The sequence below is a fragment of the Accipiter gentilis genome, chromosome 9 (genome assembly GCF_929443795.1).
Source record: "Accipiter gentilis chromosome 9, bAccGen1.1, whole genome shotgun sequence".
Taxonomy (NCBI): Eukaryota; Metazoa; Chordata; class Aves; order Accipitriformes; family Accipitridae; genus Astur; species Astur gentilis.
The window spans coordinates 43647902-43672678 of record NC_064888.1 but is presented as its reverse complement, the minus strand read 5'-3'; the positions used below and the strand labels follow the sequence as shown (position 1 = coordinate 43672678).

The following is a 24777-nucleotide window of genomic DNA, read 5'->3' as shown; positions in this document are numbered from 1 at the left end:
TGGCGCTCGGCTGAGATTGTGACTAACGAGGGTAACAACCAGTACGTCTCATTTTTAACCATTTCTGTTCACTTTTCTTCACAATTTTATGCCATAAACAGACCCACATGTGGGGCAAAGCTGGATTTCTGGCATCATCATCACAGTCATGAAGTGTAAGTGCAGAATGCCAGGGGCTCTCGCAGCGCAATTAGGCTTACCCATCTTTCTTTAATGGAAATAGGAGGAAATCTGACACAGATACGCTATAAACTACTTCTGCTACAGGACAAAATAGTGTTGATCCTTTGATGCTTAGTAGCAGGGTTTTAAAAAGCTGTTTCCTTCCATTACAAAGGATTTATTTGTGAAAAACTTTTGGAAATAAACTGGATGCTATTCATTTTACATGCACACATATACATATATATGTGCATAGAAGAGGTCTATAGCGTTTTCTTTTCACGTTGGATTTTGAAGCAGTGTGTAACAGAGAATGAGTAGGTTTATAATTAAAACTATTTGATGACTCCTATACCATCCAAAAAGCAGAACATGACAGCATGGCCTTGGTTCTTGTACTCCCACCAGAACAGGTTAAATTTACCTATTTTAATCATGCATTATTTTGAGAATAACGGCTGATTCTGCACTGAAAACTAGGGGGTTTTGCCCTTTAGAAACCTGGTTTACATTAATTGCTGGTATCATCCTCTAATTATTGGGGGTATTTCATTTGGGTAAATGGTGCTTATGAATGAATTTGTAATGCATTTACATATACTTATCATGTAATTGGTAAATTATGTTAGAATGCTTTTTAAAAAGACAAATCTATTAGAAGACAGTCATTATGGTATTGGAAAATAGGGTACAATAGCTATAAAATATACTTACATGTTGTGTTATATATAAAATACTAGATAATATCACTATTTGTTACATACCCAGGAAATATAAATAGCATCAATTTGTTTTCCAACTAAAGAATTTAAAATATTTGTCTTCTATATTTGCAGTAATGTGGATTTTAAAAACGTTATTAGCACTTAACCCTTACAGAAATCTCTACTTGTAACATACAAGCAGTAATTCTATGGCTGGAATCCCTCATGTAGCATATGAATCTATCTGCTGCTGTGGCTGGCAGGGCTGAAGAGGTCATGAGGAAATAAAGCCTTTAGCTGGAAGCATCTCCAGGGGCAGCTGGGGATCAGGAATTTTATATTTGGGGGACTCCTGTGAAAACTGCAGACAAAGAAGGCATTCAGCTCCACTCAGCCTAGTCAAGTTGTTAGTAATGGATTTTTTGTACTTTCAAAATTACTCTGCAGAAAATGGAGCCTTTTGACGGCAGCAACAGGCAATGCCAGAGCTGAGTGTGCCTGCCTTGGCTGCTGGGGGAGGCAGGTTGGCACCTGCTCAAGCATACACCCCTGTCCAGATCCGTTCACAAGCAGGTGTTGCAATGGTCCCTTCCCCTGAGTTAGGAGAACACGTGCTCCGCTGCTAAATTCACAGCCAAGTCTTCCATACAGTTTGAAAATCATAATTACACAACATAGCAGGGAATAAAAGCATCCCCTTGGTTTACCTGTTGTGTACTAATTAGGCTCTGAAGGGCAATGGAAACAAACCATCGAAACAGCTCCAAAAGATATAAAAATAATGAAAATGTGACAATCTGTCAAGAACCTGGTTGCTCACAAGCATTATTTCTTATTATAGATCACCAAGTACCAGATACGAGATCAGCTGCAGCATTAATATGTGACATTTAAAAAGGAAGGGTTTCAAAGCAGCGGGGAACCTAGTCAAGTCGTAAATGCGGAGCTAATGCAGCAAACGCAGGCTGACACCCCGACCGTAACTTGGGCTGCTCCTGGGGGAAAGGCAGCCCAAGGGCGAGAGTTCAGGGCAAGACGTCAGCCCTGATCTCAGTCCTGACGAGGAACCCCTGGGTCCTCTGGGTTGAAGGCAGATGCTTAATCTTACTGAAACATTGTTTTCTTTCCTAGATGACCTTTTCACAGCAGTTTTTAGGAAACACAGCTACAATTAACACTCTCAGAAATCTGTTAAATGATAAATTTACAGCCTTTGGCATTCTACAGTCACTCTCTTGTTACAATTAGCATGGGTTGAAAAGGTTGCTTTGATTTGAATACATGTGAATATTTTACAGTCCTCTTACCTTCATGACCATCACAGCATTGTTAACGCATGCTGGTATCTCCTTGACAGCCGTTCTGACACTCATTTCATCTATTTGTTGTATCCCTAGGGTGTGTTCTTGTTTATAGCAAGAAGGAAATTGGCCATTGGTGCAATTTGTCTTTAGAAAAAGTAATTGACAGAACAAAATCTCCTACATCTGCCTCTACAGATCTTTGTAAGGCCATTACAGGTCTTAGTTACTTGGACATGTTCTTCTTTCTTGCAGGAGGTTTATCTAGGACTTCTAATGACCTAGAAGTGCAGACACATCCACTGTGCATACCAACCCCACCGCATACATGCGCTGAAGACCATCCACATACATGCAGCAAATGTGGTGGGTTTGGGATGTGCAGGACTGGAGGCACGCTCACAGGTCCTCTGCGCAGGGATTAGGGGCTGACCTCGCAGGCTGGACACAACATGTGTATGAAGGAAGCCCTCACATTTGGGCCACTGTGAAGCAGATGAGAGGGGCAAGGAGATGTCCTGCTCCCCGGATTCAGCAGAAAAATTCTCTTTGATTTTAGTGGAGCACAGTAACACTTGAACCCTATAAAGAGGAGAGGTTTGTCAAAGATATAGAGCACCATCCCACGTACATGCAGCCACCCTTACATTAACCTCTCCAGCACAGTCAGTCTGGAGCCATACCGGACCTGATCTCCCCCCAGCCGGGCTGTCCCCTCTCTGCTGTCGGGCCAGCACCCCAAGAACCCCAAATCTGCATGCAGTGGGATTAGCTGCTGCAAGGTTTTCCACCCAGGAGTCAGTCTGACCTATGAAATTTGTCTTACACTTGTATTACATTTGGACAGTGTCTCCAAAAGAACAAATAAGTACCTGCAGCTCAATTAATGAAGCCAGGTTGTCCATTACACTTTTCTGTGCATGTTCTCTTGTGTCTGCTAGCATCGCTGACTTCCCGCTGCAACCTGTCCAGCACAGGTGAACCTCTGTCTCTCTCAGCCACCTGCCTCTTTTCACACCATCTGTAGGAATTAGTAACTTAATGGGAATTATTTGACACAATTACTTGGTTTGGGGCTGGGCAGGCAGATACACTGTGTTTCTGTGTCTTCATGAAACCAGACTAAAGCCAGAAAAACTAGAAGTTTAAGACTTGATAACACAACATCCTAATAGCTAATAATGCTAACTAGTATGTCAAATATTCATTATTCTCACCTAATTATCTAACCAAACATCTTCAGAATTGTGACTCTTCCCAATACATCTCAAAACGAAATCTTCACAATATGTATTTATGCTTCTATATATGCATATTATAATAGCATGGAAGGATACATAATGTCCATGACATCATAGAATATCTCAAGCTAGAAGGCACCCGTAAGGATCATCGAGTCTATGATGATACATATGATGCTATCAAACAGTTGTACCTCTTTTTCAGGCCCATTATGTGAAATCTTTATGAAAACCATGAATTCACGACAAAGTTGTGCCTATCAGGACTGTGAACTAGTCATAAAAAATTAAGTTTAATCTAATTTAGCTAATTTGCATTTATGCTCAAAATTTGATTCTCCAGATGTTTAAGTGTTTTGTTGTGCATCTTAGCTCTCTATCAGAAGTGAAAGGATGAGGTCCCTGACAGGAACCAAGAAAAGGTTCCTGCTAATTTATGCTAGAGTATGCTCAAAAATATTTTTTTTCTTCCTTTGCTATTACCTATCAGTATAACAACTTCCCCAAAGGCTTTGACTGCTGCAAGCCTGCAAATTAATGCTATGCATATAAAAATGTATTTGTATATATATGTAGGGGGTGTGTACACTAGCATATTAATTTACAAATATAATGCATTTTTTAAAGAAAGTTCACTTTATAATAGATTTTGCAGCTAATTAATTCTTCAGGCTAATACTGGGTTTGTTACCCTATAAAAAGATGTGACAATTATTTACAAGGACTGAGCAAAAATAAAATTAAGGGGAAGAACACTTCAGATTTAATGACAACTGAATCTGCTATGCCTAGCAGTACTCTGGAAAATGAATGATAAAATGAATGATTATCTTTAAAAACAGCTCTGTGGAACAGGCTTTTACAATGCCAGTCTCAATTCTGTACCAAGGTATGCTGAGCATGTATTTTGATTATGATTACTGATCTGTTGTTTTTACCCAAGAAAAACCCTACGCTGCTGATAAGATACAGATGTGAAACAGTCACTGCGGAGCGTGTCTAGTCTGTGAGGCATGCCAGGAAATGGTCAGCTGATGTAGAAAGGTCTCAGTGGGGATTTGTTCGAAACCCTGGGCTTTGCCAGGAGTGCGCCTGCAGCTTTCTTTCTGAGAGAAAGATATGGGATGGAAGCTCCTGCGGTCTTGAGGGGGAAGCAGACTGGCTGCTGCTTTGCACAAATTTACAGGGTGTTTATGCTCTGAGAAAGCTCTTTGCTACTTCTCAGAGATACAAGAACACCCGTATGAATTATACTGTATATCAGATACCCCTACGACAAAATAGGAATGTGGGCTTCGTGATCATAGAGAGGATAAAGTAAAGGACTGTCCCGGGTACTGCCCTTTTGTAACCTGTCCAGGAAGCACAACAAGAAGTTACTGCCATAATAAAACAGGTGCTCTACTTAGAAGGAAACATCTCAGCAGGTCTGCTTCAAATTGTTTTCCTGTGGGAGTTAGCAAAACAGTAAACAGCAGCCCCTTTATAAACTGAGACCTCTCCATGATGAAAGAGCTTTCCCAGATGTGCCACAAATCCGCACTGTGCTGAAGCTATCCTTAAGCACCAGTGATGTTGTTATTCCTGCCCGAGGTCCTCCATCTCATCTCATCTATAAATTCAGACTGACATTGTCATTTCTGTGCATTTTAGTTTGTAACAACCCCTGAAACATCAAAGCAGAAATACTGTGCAACGAGACACCCTGCACTTTTATATAAATCGATGATTATTAATCTGCCGGAAATCACTTTATTATTACTGAGCCAAATTCTGCTCTTTACTGAGATCAGGAATGTTACACAAGATATACAGCACAGTAAAAATGAGCAGCCTTTGAGTAATTTCCTCTATATCTTCCCAGGTATGCCATTTGCTCAATTGGAGTCTTCCCGATCGCTTGAATTTCCTCTACACAGTTCACTTTAAACAAAGATGTTTTGGGTCATCCTGCAAAACAGAGACTTGCCAATTAGTATTCTAATAATGTAGCTCATTAGCCTTATCTCCGTACCCCTGTGAAGAAAGCCATTTACAACCCCTTTCAAAATGCATGAATATATATACACAGAAGGCAGCCGATAGAACATTACAGGAAAATTTAAGCTCCAGTAGCTCATCATCTCCCCTGTGGATCATTTCTGGAAAAATGTGCTGCTGACCTTAAAAAAACCCAACCTCTTCTGGCAACTAAAGCACACCAATAAAAAAGAACAATTTGATTATGGAATCAATATACAAAGTAATTTAAAGAAAAGTAATTACCTACATAACAAACGGGTTCACATGGTTCACATTGGTGTTGAAGAAGGTGACCCCACCAGGAGCTGTGTAGGCATTCATTGGGGGAAACGCCACCCTACTGCAGTGAACACTTGCACGTACTATCCACAATTAAATAAAAAGATCAAATTCTGAACATTTGAAATTGGTATTTCTAATTGCTGCCTACAGTAGGACATACATTGTATATTCTTAATTAAAAATGTTAAGGCCACTTCTAAAAAGAATTTATACTGATGTAAGAAATACAAGGACTAGAGGATCTGAAAATAGATGGGTTACTGTCTGAGCTCATTGTCCACAATGAGCCTAAAGCTGGTTTACTGCTGGTCAACATCGCTGACAGTTTTGGGGGGAGAGGCACCTCCCCATGCTCCTGGAGCATGTGCTGCTCCACAGGTGCCCATTAAACATGGCAACCCTCTTTCAGACAGAGGTCTTCTCTCCATCCTTCTATCAGTGAAAAAATGTAAATAATCTTTTAATATTAATATTTCCAATGTTTTAAGATTGACATAATTAAGATTGTAATTACAGTACTATCTTCTATTACCAATAGGAAACCTTTACAGTCATGGATGAAACTGGATCACCACCCAGACGTGATGCTTCTTCATGGAGGGAGTTTTTCTTTGTAAGGGTGAGCACAGGACCTAATTTCGTCATTCCAATTTTATCTGTGTCAGTCTTCCGTACAGCTTAACATGAGGTAACACCTCATGTGTAGTTATCAGAAGGAATTTAGTTACAAAAGATATTGTGCGGTAGTGATGGGCAACTACTCCTTTTCCTCAGATACATGCGTTTACAGATTCCTTCAAGCACCAGTCTCAAAGCTCTCCATTTTACACACACTCACACGGTGTATCATACTTGGTAAAACTTTTTACCTATAAAGGAAATAATTGCATCGATACACTGGAAACCACAACCTAATAGCCTACTCTGTGTTTGGGACAATTTTTCTTACTAGAACAGCTATTGCCAGCAAGGGCAGCGGGATTATTGCCCACACTGTACAACCCCCCATAATTTCTGCTATAAAGCACTGCCCACTCTGACCATGGAGAAGTTCGGGCTGTGACCACCCCCCACTTGGCAGAGCTGGCTGTGGGCAATGGCATCACGCTGGAGCTCTTCCTTTGTGTTTATTTAAGTCCCAGGCAGGGCCTGGGGGTGAACGGGACTTTGGGTTTGCTTGTCTCTCTGTCCCCCCAAAGCAAAGGCAATGTGGGAGGGGTAGGGAAGGACCGAAACTCCCTCTTTCAGGGGCACGGCTCCCTGCCGGGTTGGGGAAGTGGGACACATCCCCATTGACCTCCCATGCTGTGGTCCCCTCTCCTGCCACACTGGTGGCCCTGGGAGCCTTTGGGACCATGGGGGCTTCCCCCGAGAGACTGGGGGAATGGGACAGTCAGTAGCCACCTCCTGTGGGGTGCTGGATGGGATGGGGCCACAGATCGGAGGGGTGTACACAGCTTGTGGGGACAAGGGGAGCAGGACAGGAAGCTTGTAGAGAGCAAAAAACCAGGGAACAGGGAAAATTATCTTCTGAAACCCAATAGCATCATGTCCTGAGCAATTCCAACCCGAGGGACAGGTTTCCTTCTGATATGTGGAGGCTCAGGGGTTTGCACCTGAAGCCAGAAAGCCTCTTGGCCAGATATATGAAATGTGAGTCTAATGTGGGGATGTAACTCCCAACATCCATTTAGGATTTGACTGAATATATGCTTAGAGACATCCCACTGAATTCCTTGAGTATGTGCATTCAAGTACAAGCTTTTGCATCAAGTACAGATTTTCGTTATGCAAATCTGGGCTTCAACATGTTTCAGATGTTATTTCTTTTGAATAAACAAATATCAAATAGAGTTATAATAAATGTTGGGGTTTTTAATTAAACTAAGGTAATTTGGGGAAAAAAAAAAGTTTGGGGATGCTCAAGCCCTTCTACAAACGTAAAAGTTACTATCAAGAAAAGTTCCTCTTAGCTTAACAGACAACTTATTTATTTGGGAATATGTGAGTGCTACCTACCTCTGGGTGTCTCCAGTCTGACACAAACACACACCAAAAAATGACTAAGGTAACTGCCTAAAGCAGCTTCCAAAAACTGCTTAAAACAAGGCAATAGCAGATGAAGCCGTGGTTTACCACCCTCCAGCCCACCGTATTTCCAGATTCCTTTTGCCTGCAGCACCCTCCGGTGGCTGGTGCCGCTCACCAGTTCCTCTGCCACCGGGCACCCCCCCGGGCACCCGCTGCCCCCGGCCCGGTCCGGCTGCAGTTCGCTGCCACCTGACAGGAGCGCTTCATCTTGTAGTGAAATTTAAATTTGGTGCATAAATTAATGCACACATTTGGTGCAGAAATAATACTGTTTTATAAAATACTTGAAACCACAACTTTCCCTGTGCTTACGACACATGCATTTATACACACACACACACACTTATATCAAAATGTTATTAGAAGTATGCTGAGAAGTTAAGCAGTCTTAAACCAATAAAAGCCAGACAAAGGCACTCGTTGGACCTTGACTGGCCTCCTGTGCTGGGGCTGCCTGTGACACCACTGTCCCACGCTGCGCCAAACACCCTGTGTCGCTCATAGCCTGTGATCCCTATTCCATATGTCTCCCCTCCTTTCCTATTTCTCTGAAGCATTTTCCAGCACATCCCGGGTGCATCGAGCACCCTGCTGGGAAAGGCTGGGGTGTAGCCCCCACAGCCTCCTCCGCTCCAGCTCCCACCCATGGCTTCAGTCCTTCCCCGTAGCTGGGAGATTGTGCCGCAGTGCGATTCCTGCTGCACACGAGCACTGCTGAAACACAGACTTGTAGGTGTGTTAAGGGTATAATAATGGTATTATCCTGAATGCCTCTAATAATAAGCACACATTAAGATATATCAACTGTATCCTGGGCTGCATCCAAAGAAGCGTGACCAGCAGGTGGAGGGAGGTGATTCTCCCCCTCTACTCCGCTCTGGTGAGACCCCACCTGCAGTACTGCATCCAGATCTGGGCCCCCAACATAAGAAGGACATGGACCTGTTGGAGCGAGTCCAGAGGAGGGCCACCAAGATGATCAGAGGGCTGGAGCACCTCTCCCACGAAGTCAGGCTGAGGGAGTTGGGGTTGTTCAGCCTGGAGAAGAAAAGGCTCCGGGGAGACCTTATAGCAGCCTGCCAGTACTGAAAGGGGACCTGCAGGAAAGCTGGGAAGGGACTTTTTACAAGGGCATGTAGTGATGGGACAAGGGGTAACGGTTTTAAACTGCAAGAGGGCAGATTTAGATTAGATGTGAGGAAGTTCTTCACTGTGAGGGTGGTGAGGCACTGGAGCAGGTTGCCCAGAGAGGCTGTGGCCGCCCCATCCCTGGCAGTGTTCAAGGCCAGGTTGGATGGGGCTTGGAGCAACCTGGTCTAGCGGAAGATGTCCCTGCCCATGGCAGGGGGGTTGGAACAAGATGATCTTTAAGGTCCCTTCCAACCCAAACCATTCTATGATTCTATGAACTCAGAGTCTACAGGTTTGCCAATCCCACGCGTCAGCACTTAATTTTTGCTTTAGCAAGTGTCTGAAATGCCTCCATGTAGCAAGGTAGAGCAGTCTGAGACCCAGAGGTTAACCACCCTCCTGCCAACGCTCCTGGAAAGCCTCGTGCCATGTCTCATGCGAAGCATGGCCATGCAGGTGAGCCATGCCCGAAGCAGAGCTGCTGGCTGGCCTGACCGAGCTGCGGGTTATATTTGTGCTACGTACAAAGATCACACTGCCTGCAGTACCCAGAGCTCTCCCACCCATCATCTGCAAAACCATAAAGCTGGCGCATGCAGGGATCCGGCTAGTGGCAAAACTCCATGTAGGGAAGTGTTGCTGTCTGAGCTGCTCAGGAACAGGCTGGGGTGCCTGAGGAAACTGGCAATGGTGTTGTGGTCCAGAAGGCCAAACGATTTTCTAGTTTTTCACAATGTTCCTTGTTAAAAACACACATTCTTGATGAAAAGCAACATTTACTTGAATCTAACTTTCTGTTGAGAAGTTGTTTCAACAGATGTTTCAGAAAGCCCTAATTACAATCCAATGCATTTTTATTTCCCTCCTTTGACAGCATTGAAGTTCTTTTTTGGGTTGCTAAACACGTAGATCTCATTGATCTTACTGCCCAGGAAACATCAGTCCCTTGGGGACTGGCGTGACACTGACAAGCACAAAGGATTTGGACCACTCTCTAAAAACTAGCAGGGCTGAGATGTACAACTGCAAGTTTTGAAGAAGAGCATGCATCATCGCCTCTAACTGTGAGCACAGATTACGTCAGTGAGCATCATGTAAGACAATTTCTAAGACTTCCTATGTGTACCCCTCTGTATGTAGACATCCTGTGTCTGATTTCTTTTAAAAGCAGTAATCTTATCTAGAGCAGCAAATCAATAACCTGTGGTCAAACACCTTAAGATCAGAGAGATGTTCAAACTCAGATTTGATAGACATTCTGCTTAGAAAAAGTATTTGGAAAAAAAAAGAAAACTGATGAGATGAAGTACAGAGAGACAATTCCTACTTTAAAGCAGAAACAAGTCCTGTGAGAAGTATTAGCTCTAAGAGGTGTAACAAGTTATAGACAAGTTAGCAAGTACTGTGACAGCCCCCACAAAACCGAAAAAAGAAATGGCCCCCAAGCAATATTCTAAGTGCTCCAATTTGCCTATTGGCTTGCCTGTTGACTGAGTTATTCTGAGCATTATCCACAGGAGTGGCTGAATTCTATTCCAGATTATTTTTTTGAGATTTGAGTATTTTCCCTCATTTTGGGAGAGATAACAGTGTCTATCAAGCAGTGGTCTTTCTGGGCATGACAGACTCCCCAAGGCTGTGATAGCAGCGATTTCTTGCCAGCTGCCTAGCCAGGTTCTGGTCCTCTGTCTAACATCCCTGTATTCTTCAACATTCTTAAAAAAAAGGCAGCTTCAGACAGTGCTAGGGTGACCACTGCTACTGTCCCCATCACATTTACCAGCCAAGTAACTCATTACCAGCATAACTTAGAAAAAAAGTAAGTGAAATTGTGAATTAAAATACTTTTCTGAATACTACTTGTCTTTTCAATCCAAAATGAAAAATATTTTCATCTACTGCATTTAAAATACATATATTTTTAAAGTAGCATGATTGCTTTTTGTGCATACAAATTTGATAGTGTAGTTCATTACCTCCTTAGTAATCTTTTGTTAAGAGTGACCACTGATCTAAAAACATAAAGTTAGCATTTGTGATTATATCATACTGAAATTCAATACCTAAATTACTAAAGTAAACCAGAGATAAACAAATAATATTTACATAAAGACTTTGGTAACTTCAAAATTTTCTCTGTGTTATCACCAGAAGCATTTTAACTTAAGCAAGAGAGACTAACAGCCATGTACAGGAAGTTACACAGTATATATAATCACATAATAAATGATTCCAGTTGATCAGTCCATCTTACCTGTCAGGAGCTCTCGTTTTGCTTTCTGCCTCGTGCTTCCAAGGGATGGGCAGATCCTCCACTGCATCCTGCGCCTTGGGGACCTTCACTGCACTGCAGCTGTAGAAAGCTGCAGACAGGAACTTGTACTTGGCCTTCCCCGACAGCCCCAGGTTTGTGTGCTTGGCTGCAGTTCCCATATGGTGAATCACACTGTGGGATTTCTTTCTTCTGGATTTTCCCTCTTTCACCTGTTTTTCTAGAGGATCCATTTTCCTTTCCTGCTCCTGTGCCAGCCTCCTGGGCTTGAGATCTGCGGTACTTGTGCTCCCTTGAATTAAGGTGATAAAATGTATTCCCTCTTGCTGCCTCCCCCAGCCCAGAGTGTACGGATCAGGGATAATGTGTTTTATGTTCACTCTTTTCCAGGTCGAACTTTTTGCTGGGACAATGTTAAGCCTTTTGTCATCATTCAGGGACAGCAAATTATAAATTAATGTGCCATTTTTCTTATTGTGCTGTGGGCCATGGTCTACTGAAAACTCCCTCAAAAATTACAACTTGATTTCCTGAACATAGCTTCACGTTTTTCCCTAAAACTGGGCTTGCGGGATATTCAACAAACCATCGGACATACCCTGTGTTATGAAGACATACCTTGGAACAAAACACTTCATTTTCATTCACATCTACCCTTTCATGAGTTACTCCTCTGGAACTCTTCCTAAAATCTTCTTTCAAGACTGATTTTTAAACAACTATGAATAACAAATATAAATGCGTGACATATAAAACAGGACACGGTCACTTCTACAGAGAAGCAATTTACTACCTGCTTAGCAGGGAACCAAAATATATTCAGTTTATCTGAATTAGTATACCGCTCCTTACGTAAAGCTGAGAGCTATTTCAAGCAGCAGAGCCAGGACTTCCACTGAAAGTTAGTTCAAGCAGCAGAGCCAGGACTCCGGGAAGGAGCCTGTGGCTGTAGGAGAGGGAGGGTTTTTTTGGCTTTCTTCTTTGTCGACTTAGTTCTAGCTTTTCAAAATGCTCAGTCAGAGATTTCAGTGGTGCAGACATCACCTGTGCAGAAATTTCCACATACCCTAGTTCAGCTTCAGTCTGAAAGGGTCAGAAAGATTGCATCTTCCATCGCCAGTAGCAAAATATGAGAGATATTTGGGGGTTTTGAAATGGCAATGTCTCTATTTCTGTCTTGGTAATCAATGCTGTCTTCCTGTTGGTAACAGTAGAAGCAACTGTAGCTTCCTCAGTAGGCTGAAACAAGAAAAGATATAGAAACATGGATCAAAGAGAAGTGTATCTGGGCAACAATAACATGCATGAAATTTCTGTAAGGGTTATATTTATAATTATCTGTTTGAATTGTACAACTGATAAAAAAGGATTTGTGTTATATTCCATTGATGTTGATGACTAATAGGGAACGTTCTCCATGATGTGGTAATTTCTGCCATCTCTGGAAGCACAGATTGGCAATTTATCTCCTATCTACATGGGGAGAAAGGGGGATTTAGGCAATATCTAGGGCCCTATGGCATGATGCTTGGAGAAACACACACTTATAAGTGACATGTTCCCCCCCAAACCATTCTAGTTGCTTAGCCTGAAGGCAGGACAACCTGATGCAAGAGGTTCAGCCTGGCTGTGAGCGTGTCAGAGACCTCAGCTATGCAGGGAGAAGGGGCAGTCGGTTTCCATGGATTTCCAGCAAGGATCAGCTGGAGCAATCCCCTGATGTAGTCAGAGGAGTAAGCACAGACTGGGTGTTTACCCTGGTTTGCTAAAAGTTTCCTTGCTTTTACACCTGCTGTGTTTTTCTCTTTCCTTGTCCTTCCCTCTGAAGAAGGAAATTCTGTTTGACAAGTTTTTAGCCTGCTGGTGCCTAGGTTTCACATTTTTTTAAAGGCTTTAGAGATTTCAATTTTGGGGTTATCTGGGGCACCCAGGCGACCCCCTAATACTGCCAAAGCAGCCTGAGTAGCAAGGGGAAGGCTCTGATGCTTTACAAGAAGAAGAGGGGAGACCAGAGGTGATCTGAGGGCTTACCTTTTGCATATGGCCTGAAGGACTATGACCAAAGAATGAAAGCTAAAGAGAAAAATAAAAACAAAAATAAAAACTGAAAAGGGGAGGGAAGAGAGGAAAAAATGGAAGAGAAGAAAGAGAATAAGAGTTTACAGTGTGTTTAGCTGAGAAATAAGCTGTGGTTACAGAGTGCAACAAAACTCTCAGTTGAAAAGAAATACGAAGTGTGAAGTAAGCTCCAAGGGCCCAGGGCTTGGCTCGGCTCAGCCAGAGCCCCTGTGTCCCTCAGACCGACGAAAGTCATCTCCTGCCCCAGCGGAGCCCATCCCAGTTGCAGCCAAGGGCTCAGGAAAAATGGGGAGGAAAAAAATTAGCTGAATTCTTCTGATACCTCAAAAAAAACCCCAAACCAGCACTGCTAAGGTCTGGGTTTAGTTTCAGGTGAAAGTCCAGCTCAGCCACTGCTGTACCTGAACAAGTTCTCCCACGGTAATTTCACTAGAAATAGATGGTTTCGCATGAGGGCAATTTTAGGGTAAAATTCATCAGTTATGGCTTGACTGGAGAAAGCTCGATGGCATTAACCATGGTGACAGTGACTGCTGTGGCTGCAGGTGGGAAGAGCCTCCTCATTCCCTCTGGGGAAGGCAGGTCAGTGCAGCTGCATGTGCAAATGCTAGAGAAGGGAGGGACGGAGAAAAAAATCCCTGGCTCCTTCCCCAGAGCATATGTTGGCCACATCCCTCTGCTGTCTGGCGGCTCTCCATCACTCCCTTCCCAGGACAGATGGACCCCCCACATCCCTGCTGGGTCCTGTGTTTCGGACTTTACTGAAGGATAACAGAAGGAAAGACTCAACTTAAGCTAGTAACCTTTCCTTCTCAGAGGGACTAATGCAAATGCAAAATGGTTTCCTGGAGCGCTCTCCCATTAGCTCACTGCACTAACAGACACAAACTTTTTGTAAGATTATTTTCTTAGCCAAGGTGAAATGAATATATGGTCATGTGCACATACAATAACTGTTTCATCTGCATTACCTTACCTTTTCCTCTAACTCTTTTATTTGTCTTTTTTGGCCTTCAATTCTTTCTTCTAGCTCTTTAATTCTCTGTCAGATTTCAAATAAAAAAATATTTATTAACCAACCAAATACAGATGTACCCAGAAGATGCATTATTTTTGGAGATATAAATTGTATGTGCTGTGTTTCTAAAAAAAAAACAAATTGGGTTTAAGCTGTAGAGGAGTCCTCTGTGAGTGTCACTATGCATGACAAATTCATGAAAATCAAAATGCCCTGTTTGCAGGGATTATCCAAGGCAAATCAGAGTCTGGCCCCAGGACCAACCATTTCTGGTACAACTCTAGGAGGAGAAGCTGGTGCTCATAAGTTCATTATGTTTCCATCTGATGGACTATCCCACCCCAAATCTCACCATGCGCATGCACTGGCATCTACCTGCTGTGCGTGTTGAATAAGCTCCATCCTTTCTCGCAGAATTTGGGCGTCCCTTTCCCGGAGCTCACTCATGACTTGCCGCTTCCATTGCTCTACGGCGCTCTTCAGTTTCTCTTTCTCCTCTTCTGAAAGAAGTTCGGAAATTTTGGCTCCAGCTTCTTGCTGCAGGGCATCATAGAGCATGGCTTCTAATTCCAGAATTTGCTAATCAAAAACAATATAAGGCTGTCAGCTTGACCTTGTCTCTGGTCGGATGAGGATTTTGTGAGGAACTGAATATCCTACCCCAGTAAAGCAACAGGAGCGGTAGAGGTGGTGTGTGCTGAGCCTCCTGCACAGGACAGTGAGGAAAACTCAATCCAGGGGGAAAATACTTTAGGTTGCTTTTATGCTGTGGGGGTCTGACCAGCACTGGAACTGGCATGGCCCCTTGGTCAGCCTAGTCTGATTCTCAAAAAGTATATGGGTGTCAGCTTCTCCTTTCTGGAGATGGGGGGATGGCTGCGGGGAGAAAAGGCAAAAATAAAAAAAAAAAGGAAAAGGGGGAAGGGAGAAGGGAGAATAAAAGAGGTTCCTAAAAAACTCATTCTGTGAGTTACAGATATTTTTTTAAATTCAATGTTCAGTCTCTCAGTTCACCTTTCCCAGCTATTGTAAGCAGCAGTGGAGGATACAGCATCAGTTCATACTCATGCCAGAAAGGAATGACTCCCTCTTGTGAGCTTACAGCATTTTGTACCAACTAGCTTAAAATGCCTCCTGTGAAGGCATCTCCAGCACTTCCTCTGGCAGAGCTGCCAGCTCCAAGAGGCTTAATGCTCAAGAAAAATATATCTGGTAGCTGGGCTCTGTTCCTGCAAGTCTCAGGCTGCAGAGCTTTTTCTTTACTGCATCCGAAAACGTCTCTTGAACACAGACAGATGTACCCTTCAGATTTACTGAGATATAGAAGTGTGTAAGAAATGCACTGGCAATGTTTCCCCATAGACACTGAGCCTGGCACTCTCCTAGGGCAGGTGACCTTGCCAGACAATGTCTTCTGCTTCAAAGTCCAAGATAAATGCTATTCCTTCATCCAAGCCAAAAGCAAGCCGAAATCTTTTTCCGCAAGTTTGATATAGAGCAGGATACAAAGCAGTAATTGATGGCACCTTTGCACAACCTCTCCAAAGCTGGTAGCATCTTGCAGATCTCTCCATAGCTTCAGGAGAATGTGACTGCAATAGTGTGTTCTGAACCTTGCAGAGCTCTCCATGTCTTCAGGAGAACACGACTGCAATATTGTGGCTTGAACCTCTAGATGGGCTGCTTGGAAATGCCATAGATGTCTGTTGTGATAATTCAGCTCAATTAAAAAAGTTTTTCCACCTGAGGCTCTGTTGGTGTTTTCTTACTATGGTTTAGTAGAGTCAGGACAGAAGAATACAAGCATTCACAGGAATGACAACATCTTGGCAGGAGTTATGGATACTGATGATAACTGCAAGACAGTAACCACAGTGTCTCTGCAGGGAAGATCAGATCGGATCTCAGAAGAAGATTCTGCTTTCACTTTTAAAAATAATGCCAACATCCTTGCTAACCGTAACTGTGTCAACAAAATGCTGTTATTTGAAACATGGATTTCTGGTGGGCTCCAAACCTCAATTATACAACTGTTATCCCTCTCTGATTATATTGACTTGTGAAGAAGGAAGAGTGTGGGGAAATTCACGGTCTCCAGAGCAGCAGCAGTGTCAGGAGTCTCCGTGTGAGCCAAGTGCTTCTCAGAGTAAAATCCCCTGCCAGCAACCAAAGGGAGTGAAAACCGTGCAAAAAGCTTAGTGGTTACAGCTCGTAATCTTGTTGGCTGCAGTTAGCAGGGGAAGATTAGCAGCTCCTCATCTCCAAGGGCCACAAAGGAAACATGGAAGTGAAACAAATTATACAAATCAAAAGAGCTTTTGCCACTCTAATTTTGGGGCAGAACAAAGCTTTCTTGCTGTTTTCAGGTTGCATTTGTGCCCAGGAGTAAAGCCAATCGCTTTGCTTGGGTACACTTGTGTGATGCCTTTAAAGAATACAGGAAAATGCAAATAAACCTGGGCTACTTCTGCATGGGCTGCAACAGTTTCTGATGCTTGTTCCCTCTCCGCAAGTGGCAGAGCCAAGGAGCAGAGAGTTGTTGCTGGATCCTTCAGTACATATGTGACCCTGGAACTGACTGTCTATGGATGGAGAGCGAGCGGCTGGCCGCAAGATGCAGGGATGCTGGGTATACCATAGCTGATAGCCACAGCTCCGTGTATGAGCTCTCCTGCAGATGCCATGATGCTACCAGGAGTTTCAAGAGATGCCATACGATTTTTCCCGCTCTGCTGCTGTTGCCAGTTTCTGCATACTCAGATTTATGGATCTGTTTCATAACTTGCCCAAGACACAGGAGATCACCTCTCTCAGGGCTTATCTTTGAAGATAAATCCTACAGGCTCAGCCTTCAGTTGCACCAAACTACTTCTCAGAACAGCACAAGGCCACGGAAGATATCTGGCCTTAGGGCTGAGACCACAGGTAAGAGGGGCTTGTGTACTTTGCAGGGTTTCCACTGCGCACAGACATTGGTTCCAGATATAGCTGAGCATTTGGCAAAATCAAGTCTTAAAAATCCTTACAGGAACAGAAAGCATACCGAGTAAAAGCTCCCCCAACTGGTTTGAGATACAAATAGATAATAAGTATCCAGAAAAAGAGGCATAAATACTCATTGCTTCTCAGAAAGTGTAACTGTGCTCAAGATTTAAATGGAACTGAAAGAATGGGGTAAATCGATAGGAAAATCTAGGTACTTATATCTTTCATGAGTATATATTGAACTTTAACTGAAGGAAGCAAGACAGCTAATGACTGAAGAGATGGTTGAAATGGCTTAGGATCAGCTAAGGATAAATCTGATCTAAAACCAGGTTTATTTCACATTTACAGAATCATATAATATCTCCAGCTGTTTTGGTTACAGAGACTGTAATCTAAGATCTAAGGAAATGTCTAGGTCAAAATCTCTATTTTGGAAGGAAAAGAGAAATTACTAAAACCATAATTTTCTTATCAGTCATTTATCAAAACCTCTGCTGAATTGAAATTTTTGTTTAATAAATCAATATTTAGGTCCTAATCCTGCAAGAAACACCCAAACATAAGGAACTCCATCCATAAGAAGCTCACTGTTAGCTCAGGGTATAAAGGATTTGTTTAAAATTCAGCCTATTTAGTGCTCGAGCCAGTCCACAAGCAGTACTGTCCAAAGCAGAAATTTTTTCTATCGAGAACAGACTATACATATTACATAACATAAGTTAATCAAGATGTCATAATTCGGTCAAGGCTGGTTTTCCTCACCTTGTGAGCTTGGTCCAAGGACTGTTTCCTGAAGTCGAGCTCGTCATCCAGGTAGCCCTTTTGCTTGCTGAACAGCTCCTGGGGACACAAGGAAGAAGCAGTGAGTGCAACGGCCACGGCCCTAACGCCACTGCTCTTCCTGCTGCTTCTCCCACCGGTTTGTTCCCCTCGTTCTTTGGTACCTTTTCATTCTCAAGATCCAGCATCTTCTGTTGCAGCGCAGACTCCGTCACTTCTATCTGTTGTAGCCACTGTGCACAAAACAGAAAGCAGGTGCTTAAGACTAAAGAGCAGGAGGCAGCATGTCTGCATATTCAGCTTTCACTGTGACTTTAGCGTGTGTCAGCACACACTGCAAATACTTATTTAAATTCACTAAATAAAAGAGGAAAAATTAGCTATATTATTACATTTTTTCTTTTATGTATATTGGTGATGGAAAAAAGCATTATTTCAAAGCCTAGCCACTTACCTTCTAACATCATTTTGCTAATTAACATTTTAAAATAAGCAATGTCTGTCTGTATTGCCTGAATGTTACCTTTATTTTGTGAAAACTAGTGTAATTCCACATAAAGAAACATGGAATTTTGTGATGAAGCTATCGGTTACATCACCAGTGGCTCCAAGTGAGCTATTCTGTGGGTCAGATGCTTTCATGACACGTGTTTACTGACGAGTGACTGATGCAGTTGTTATTACCTTTTCAGCCAACGTGAGAACTGTCCTTGCTTGTATGACAACTACTTGCTCTTCGTTGGTCAGATTCTGCACCAAAAGCAGAATATAATTACAACAAATCCCAGTGTCTTGCTATTAATCCACTATTTGGGCCACTGCTGTATTAAATAAATATGAAATTAAATATGTTCGAGGAACAATAAACTAAGGTAAAGAAAATTAGTATTGTAATGCAACATCGTTGTAAAAACAATTCTAACTATTCATGCTGAATTTTTATCATACATATAGTTAATTCTTCTAAAATTCTCACATTTACCAAAAAAAAGGTGACACTGGATCTATTTTTACCCAACAGGGAATAAACACACAGTTACACAAGACAAGATCAAGCTTAGCACAACGTGCCATGGAGAAAAGAGATGCAGTCTTAAGTCCTTAAGTTCACTATATGCACAGTAGGTTAATACGCAATCCTTATTTTGCGCAGCCAAGTCATGATTTTGGAAAACATTTGTTAAGATGTTAGCTATTCAATCCATGTTTTGTTTCTTTTTTTAAAAAAAATAAGGTACTGGAACTATGTTTTGCATTTCATCCCAAACTTTGGTCTTACTCTGACCACATCTACAGTAGGAGAAGTGAATCCTTCTAGTTTGGGACCCACATTTGGTCCTATCCAGAAAGACATTAGCTATCATTCCTACAGGGGAAGTTGGTAAGAAGAGTGACTATGGTGAACTTCAATTCAATGCACAAGGCTGGGGACAGTGAAAGTGCTATCTGGCAGGGATGGGAGAAGACTTTTCCTGAAGACCCCTGAAAATTGTCTCTTCCATAAATTTAAGTAATATTTTAAAAAACAAGTTTCGTTACATTAAAAATGAAACCAACCACAGAGCATTATTAATGGTGTTCTTTCCTGTTCTGTGAGTTACCCCCTGACCTGACTCCCCTGCCTGCAGGGAAAAGGAGGGCAGCTGTGTTCCTCAGCCCCCTTCTCTGTGCCTGTCCCCAGTGACCCCGTAGCCTGCAGGGGATCTACTGCACCCCTCTGACCTTTGCTTCTGCTCTACTCCTAGAGGTAGAAGTCTCTCAAGGGTTTGCCTTACTCAAAGCAATATTAAACTCATGACAGTTCAGCGGGAAGCAGCTAGAAGCTGCCAGGGGGACTCTACAGAAACACAAGAGAGAAGATGTGCAGAAAAGGATGGAACCACTTGCACACAGGTGGGACTTGGGTTCACTTTCCCAGACTCCCTAACAGCCAGACATGACAATGTGCTGCCATGGGGCAGAATCCGCCGTTGTTGGCTGAGTCTGTGACATTACACACATGAAAACAAGAGAAAAACAAAGTGATAACAACAGTATACAGTTAGCTTAAAGCTATCTGAGTTGAGAACTGGGAACTTTCCCGTGTGTCACATCTGGAAGTTTGTTGTTGTATGTAATAGCGAAAAAAATAAATCAGGAGGAAATAACATTACAGACTAGAGATCATTAATATAAATACAGAAGCCAAAATGAAATGAAAGGGAATAGAAAATGTGAGAAAAGCTATCACTTTTTCTGTTCCTGTTTGTCTCCAAGTTGCCTGTTTGGGACACTGTTCCAAAACACTCTGCACACGGCTAACCTGACATTAATAATTCCACTGAAGACAACATTACTACAGGGATTAATAGATTAATGGGTGTTATCTTTCTACACATTAGCAGGGTCAGTCTTAGCTAATCGGTGATTAAACCTATATGTATCTTTTTTTTTACTCTTTGCACACAAAAGATTTTAGGATTCTTCATATTTCTGCCAGTGCAAATATCATTAACTGCAGCAGTGGTGAAGATTATTAATTGCTTTAATGTGTTTCAGGTCCTCCACTAACTCCTGGCTTGATTTTGTGAGGCAGAGTGTGTAGCTACCAGAGACTGGTGACAATGGAGACATGATGACCCTAATGAGAAGTGGTCAAGAGGTACCTCCAGGCTGCCCCCATGGCCCTGGGACAGCATTTTTGCTGGTATCCAAACTGTACTGAGGCATGGGGGAGAGTTGAGGCAGCTCAGGTGAGGACCTGATGTTGGCGGTGGAGTCTCCCAGGGAGGAGCCCCGCAGCAGCTGAGGGCTCTGCAAGACCCTGGGCTAGAGAGGGGCTCTGCTCTTCTCTGCCCCTCACAACCACAGGGGCTCTGTAGCTCTGCTGATAGATGAGTGTACAGGAAAAAAATAAACAAGGGCATATATATCTTCTATATACATATGTGTAATTATTCACTTCCATTTACTAAAGGAGAAACACTTTCAAATTTCTTATTATTTGTTGCTTCTTTTCATACTGCTGTTGTAACTTTTCATTTAATATCCTGGTTACTACCAAAGGTTTATGGATTATTAGACAAAATTAAAACACACAGCTGCTAAAATGCAAAAGCAAAGCAAATGCAGAGTAAGCAAATAAAGAAACCATGTGTGAACAGTGGCCAGAAAAAAACAAACACCAAAGTTTCAAAATATTTTCCAAATCATTGAAAAATTAAAAGCAATAGTGTGACAACAAGATCCTGTGTGGCACTCATCAGAAGGCTCTTAACAAAGTCTTAAAAAGCCAGAAAATGCTTAGCTTGTAGCTCAGTACTTTGACCACAGGGAGGACAGGCTGTGCAGTAGCAAACCAAGAAGGCTTTGCTAGCTTAACATGAGGACAAATATTTACCAAAGCATGCACAATTTATTAAAGGAACATACACTTACGGCGTTATCCCCTAAAATGTCCAATTTTTTCATCAGCTCTGCTACTACTATGTCCTAACAAAAGAGAAATGGAAAACCAGGAGTCAGAACAGAGTGTCTGATTTTATTTCAGGAAAGGAAAATACAAAACAAGAATCCCTTACTGTTACACCTTCTGCCTCGCAGTAGACTTGGAGAGGGCTTTTCCCCTCTGTAAAAGGGCCGTGATGGAAGTTGATGGCAGGCGATCGTCTTTCTCTCTCCTGAAATGACAATAATTGCTTGGTCACACACTACAGTTTGTCAAATGACAGCTTCACCAAGAACTTGATAAATATGATTTGAAAAAGGCTCACCCTAACTGAACACATTGTAAAGCAATGCTCTTGCAGAGTGGCTTTATTTCGGGTGCAGAGCACAGAAACCCTTCCTCCTGCACCCTGTGGCTATTTACACTAGCAACCAGGAGCAAAAGCTGTTTCTCTGGCCAGACCATGTGCTTTTGCGATGGCACTTAGGGCTGACAGGGAAGACCTGTATCTCACTGCAAAGCAGGGTGGATGTACATACTAACAGCACCAATATTTTCCCACCATGCTTCTTCATTGGGCACTGATCACGATCACTTACCTATTACTTTGACTACATAATATATTTGAACAAAACTATACATTTATACGTAGTATAATACAGATAGCATGTAAATTTTTCTTGTAAGTGGCTGCTTTGTTAATCTCTCTTTGGAGAATTTCAAAAGTAGTTTCCAAGAGCTTATAGATTCTGTTTATACAGGTAATGATATAGAAAATAGAAGGGTCAGTGGAGTAACCACAGTGGTCTAGGCCACATGATTCCTTCTCTGTACATTTAGCAAGAGGTGAAACACAGCAATGATTTTTGGCAATGAAGAAAGTTCCTTTTTCTCTTTCCCACATATGGTTAGTTCTGATTTTATCTCTTCTCATTTTCAGAACAGATGGAGTATAGTTAAATGTGTATCTACATCACGAGCCGCTCTTCTGGATCTTAACCTAAGTAGTAAGACTGCCAGAACAACCTATCAAGAATGCTACTATTGATCCCTGGGTGTTTGGGGTTTTTCTCTTTTATTAGCACTTTGTATCAAACCCTTTGGTCTCATTCAGTGCAATGCGGCTTTTTACAGTAAATGTGAGAGAGTTCCCAAAGCCGTGGTGCCCCTGGCCTCAGCTCACACAGCCCAGGGCAGGTGGGCAGGACCATGGCTGCAACACGTGCTCACTTCAAGCTCCAAGATCCTGAACTCCAGGAGCTCGTTTTGATCCTTAACATCCTGCACATCATGTTTTAAGCGAGCTTCCTCGGCTTCCATTTGTTTTATCTGCAAAATAAAGCAACACATTGTTAGCACTGTATGCAGTGTCACTTGAGATCCACCGCACATTGACCATGCCGGGGAAACACCAGAGTCAGCACGGGCGCCGAGGGTCTGAGCCCACCCCCATGGGATCAGTATGGGGAGAGACATGTGGCACCAGTGATGGGGGCACATGGGGCTTTTCCCCAGAGTCATTGTCCTCATGCGACCTGGCACCAGGACAGGGTAACAGGGAATGCCACAAACCCACTTTTTCTGGCAGGTTTATAAGGATCTTGTTATTATTCGTTAATTATTTCCAGTAGAGCTGTGTGATACAGATTAAAATATTGCTCCTTCTGCATTCCTTAAGCTACAAATATTATTTGAATAATACAAATAGAAACATTGAATACCTTTTCTACCAGCTCTTGATTTCTTCTGTACAATGCTTGCTTCTCCTCAATCCACTTCATGTCCTTGAAAAAGAAATGACCAATATTGTAGGTGAAACTGGCAATGTTTAGCACAAACACAGTAGCATGTATTTCATTAAATCACACATATAGAGAGGAGGGACAGAATAATATTGCACATGAAATTGTAATACCATTATTTCCTAAAAAAATTTCCTAAGCTGAACATTTCCATCTTATTTTAACAGTGTAGTATACAAATGGAATAGAAACACTCCAATGATTAAAAAACTCTTTCAGATAAAAAATCAGTTTGCATTAAAAGATATATTTCTAGCTATGTATCTACTATTAAATTTCTATTACACTGAATGCAAATTATGTATTTCTGAACAATAGGCAAAATAAACCTTATTTTGAAACTAATTTCTTAATTTGATGAATATATAAAAACCACAAACCCCAGAATATTATTTATCAATAAGTTTAACAATAAAAAGAGGTTAAGCTGGAAAGGTAATGATAAAATAATTTAGTATTATTTTAAAGTTCTCAAAAAAAATTCTGTTTCTTTTTTTCTTTTTTTCTCCTTCTTTTTTTTTCTTTTTCTTTTTTTCTTTTGTTTTTTTTGGTCTGGAAAAGTAAGACATACACTAGAAGCAGTCTGGCAACATTTCTTGTATTTCCCTAGTATGTCTGCTTTGTATGAAATGAATCAGCTATTGAAAAGTCACTTCGGGATTATTCTATACATACATAAACACTCACTAGTGTCTGCAGCATTATATGGTAACTTGACCAGGCACATCTCTAGGGCCCCCTCCTGCCCCCAGTATGAAGGCTGGAGAAAGGGCTAGTCTTCAGCCGCATGCATTACCTGTCCCTGCTCAGCAAGGGCCTTCTCCAGGTCTTCTATCTGAGCCTGAGATCGGTGTATTTCTGCTTGGAGCTGCTCACGTGTCTGTAGGATATGAGGCGGGGGGGAAATATTAAAAATCAAACTTTCTCTCAAAGATAAAAGCTAACACAGGTACAGAAAATACTTAAAAACATCAAATACATTTAACAAATAATTTTAAAAGTTCTTTGGCAGAATAAATTTGCAGCTAAGCACACAGCATTAGTCATTAATCATAAAAAGAAGTCTGGAAGATGGGTTAATAATTTTGAGACTTAAGTCAAGATTAACATAACCAGCATCCCATTAGGTAGACAGTAGGACAGCAAAATATAAATGGCTTCTTACAGCTGGTTATGACAGTCTGCAGTGAGCAGCCTTCCCTAGTCTAGAACTAGGCATTTAAAAAAGCCAGTGTAATGCAAAGATTCATTTCTCCATGAAAACAAATGAAAATTATTGTTGCCACAATTCTGGGCACACCTGTTTCCTTTAAATTTTTGATAAGTTAAAAAGCTCAGAACAGACCCTACATATGTAACATTACCAACTGGCAAACTGCTTTGCTCTTTATGCATTTAGTACCCTATCTTATGTTCTTACTGTATTGTGTGTAATTTTTTACTATCACTAACTGATCAGGGGTGAAAAGACTAAACC

The 24777-nt window shown here is 42.0% G+C and overlaps 1 protein-coding gene across 35 annotated transcripts in view; it reads right to left on the bottom strand.

Annotated features, from left to right (window-relative positions):
• Window positions 1-24777, bottom strand: part of JAKMIP3 (Janus kinase and microtubule interacting protein 3) — a 93686-nt gene that overhangs the window by 7146 nt on the left and 61763 nt on the right. For 15 of the 35 annotated variants that reach the window (XM_049810744.1, XM_049810745.1, XM_049810742.1 and 12 more), the window contains 11 exons: window positions 24097-24180; window positions 23220-23282; window positions 22729-22827; window positions 21632-21730; window positions 21483-21542; window positions 18756-18821; window positions 18236-18304; window positions 18054-18131; window positions 14679-14882; window positions 14262-14327; window positions 11189-12445 (listed from right to left, as the gene is read on the bottom strand). In XM_049810744.1, coding sequence (XP_049666701.1) covers window positions 12299-12445; window positions 14262-14327; window positions 14679-14882; window positions 18054-18131; window positions 18236-18304; window positions 18756-18821; window positions 21483-21542; window positions 21632-21730; window positions 22729-22827; window positions 23220-23282; window positions 24097-24180 — 1035 coding nt within the window. In that variant the 3' untranslated portion in view covers window positions 11189-12298. Of the gene's footprint in view, window positions 1-11188; window positions 12446-13237; window positions 13311-14261; window positions 14328-14678; window positions 14883-18053; window positions 18132-18235; window positions 18305-18755; window positions 18822-21482; window positions 21543-21631; window positions 21731-22728; window positions 22828-23219; window positions 23283-24096; window positions 24181-24777 lie in introns of those variants that run through there. The other 20 variants (XM_049810758.1, XM_049810761.1, XM_049810760.1 and 17 more) reach the window with 6 other exon arrangements.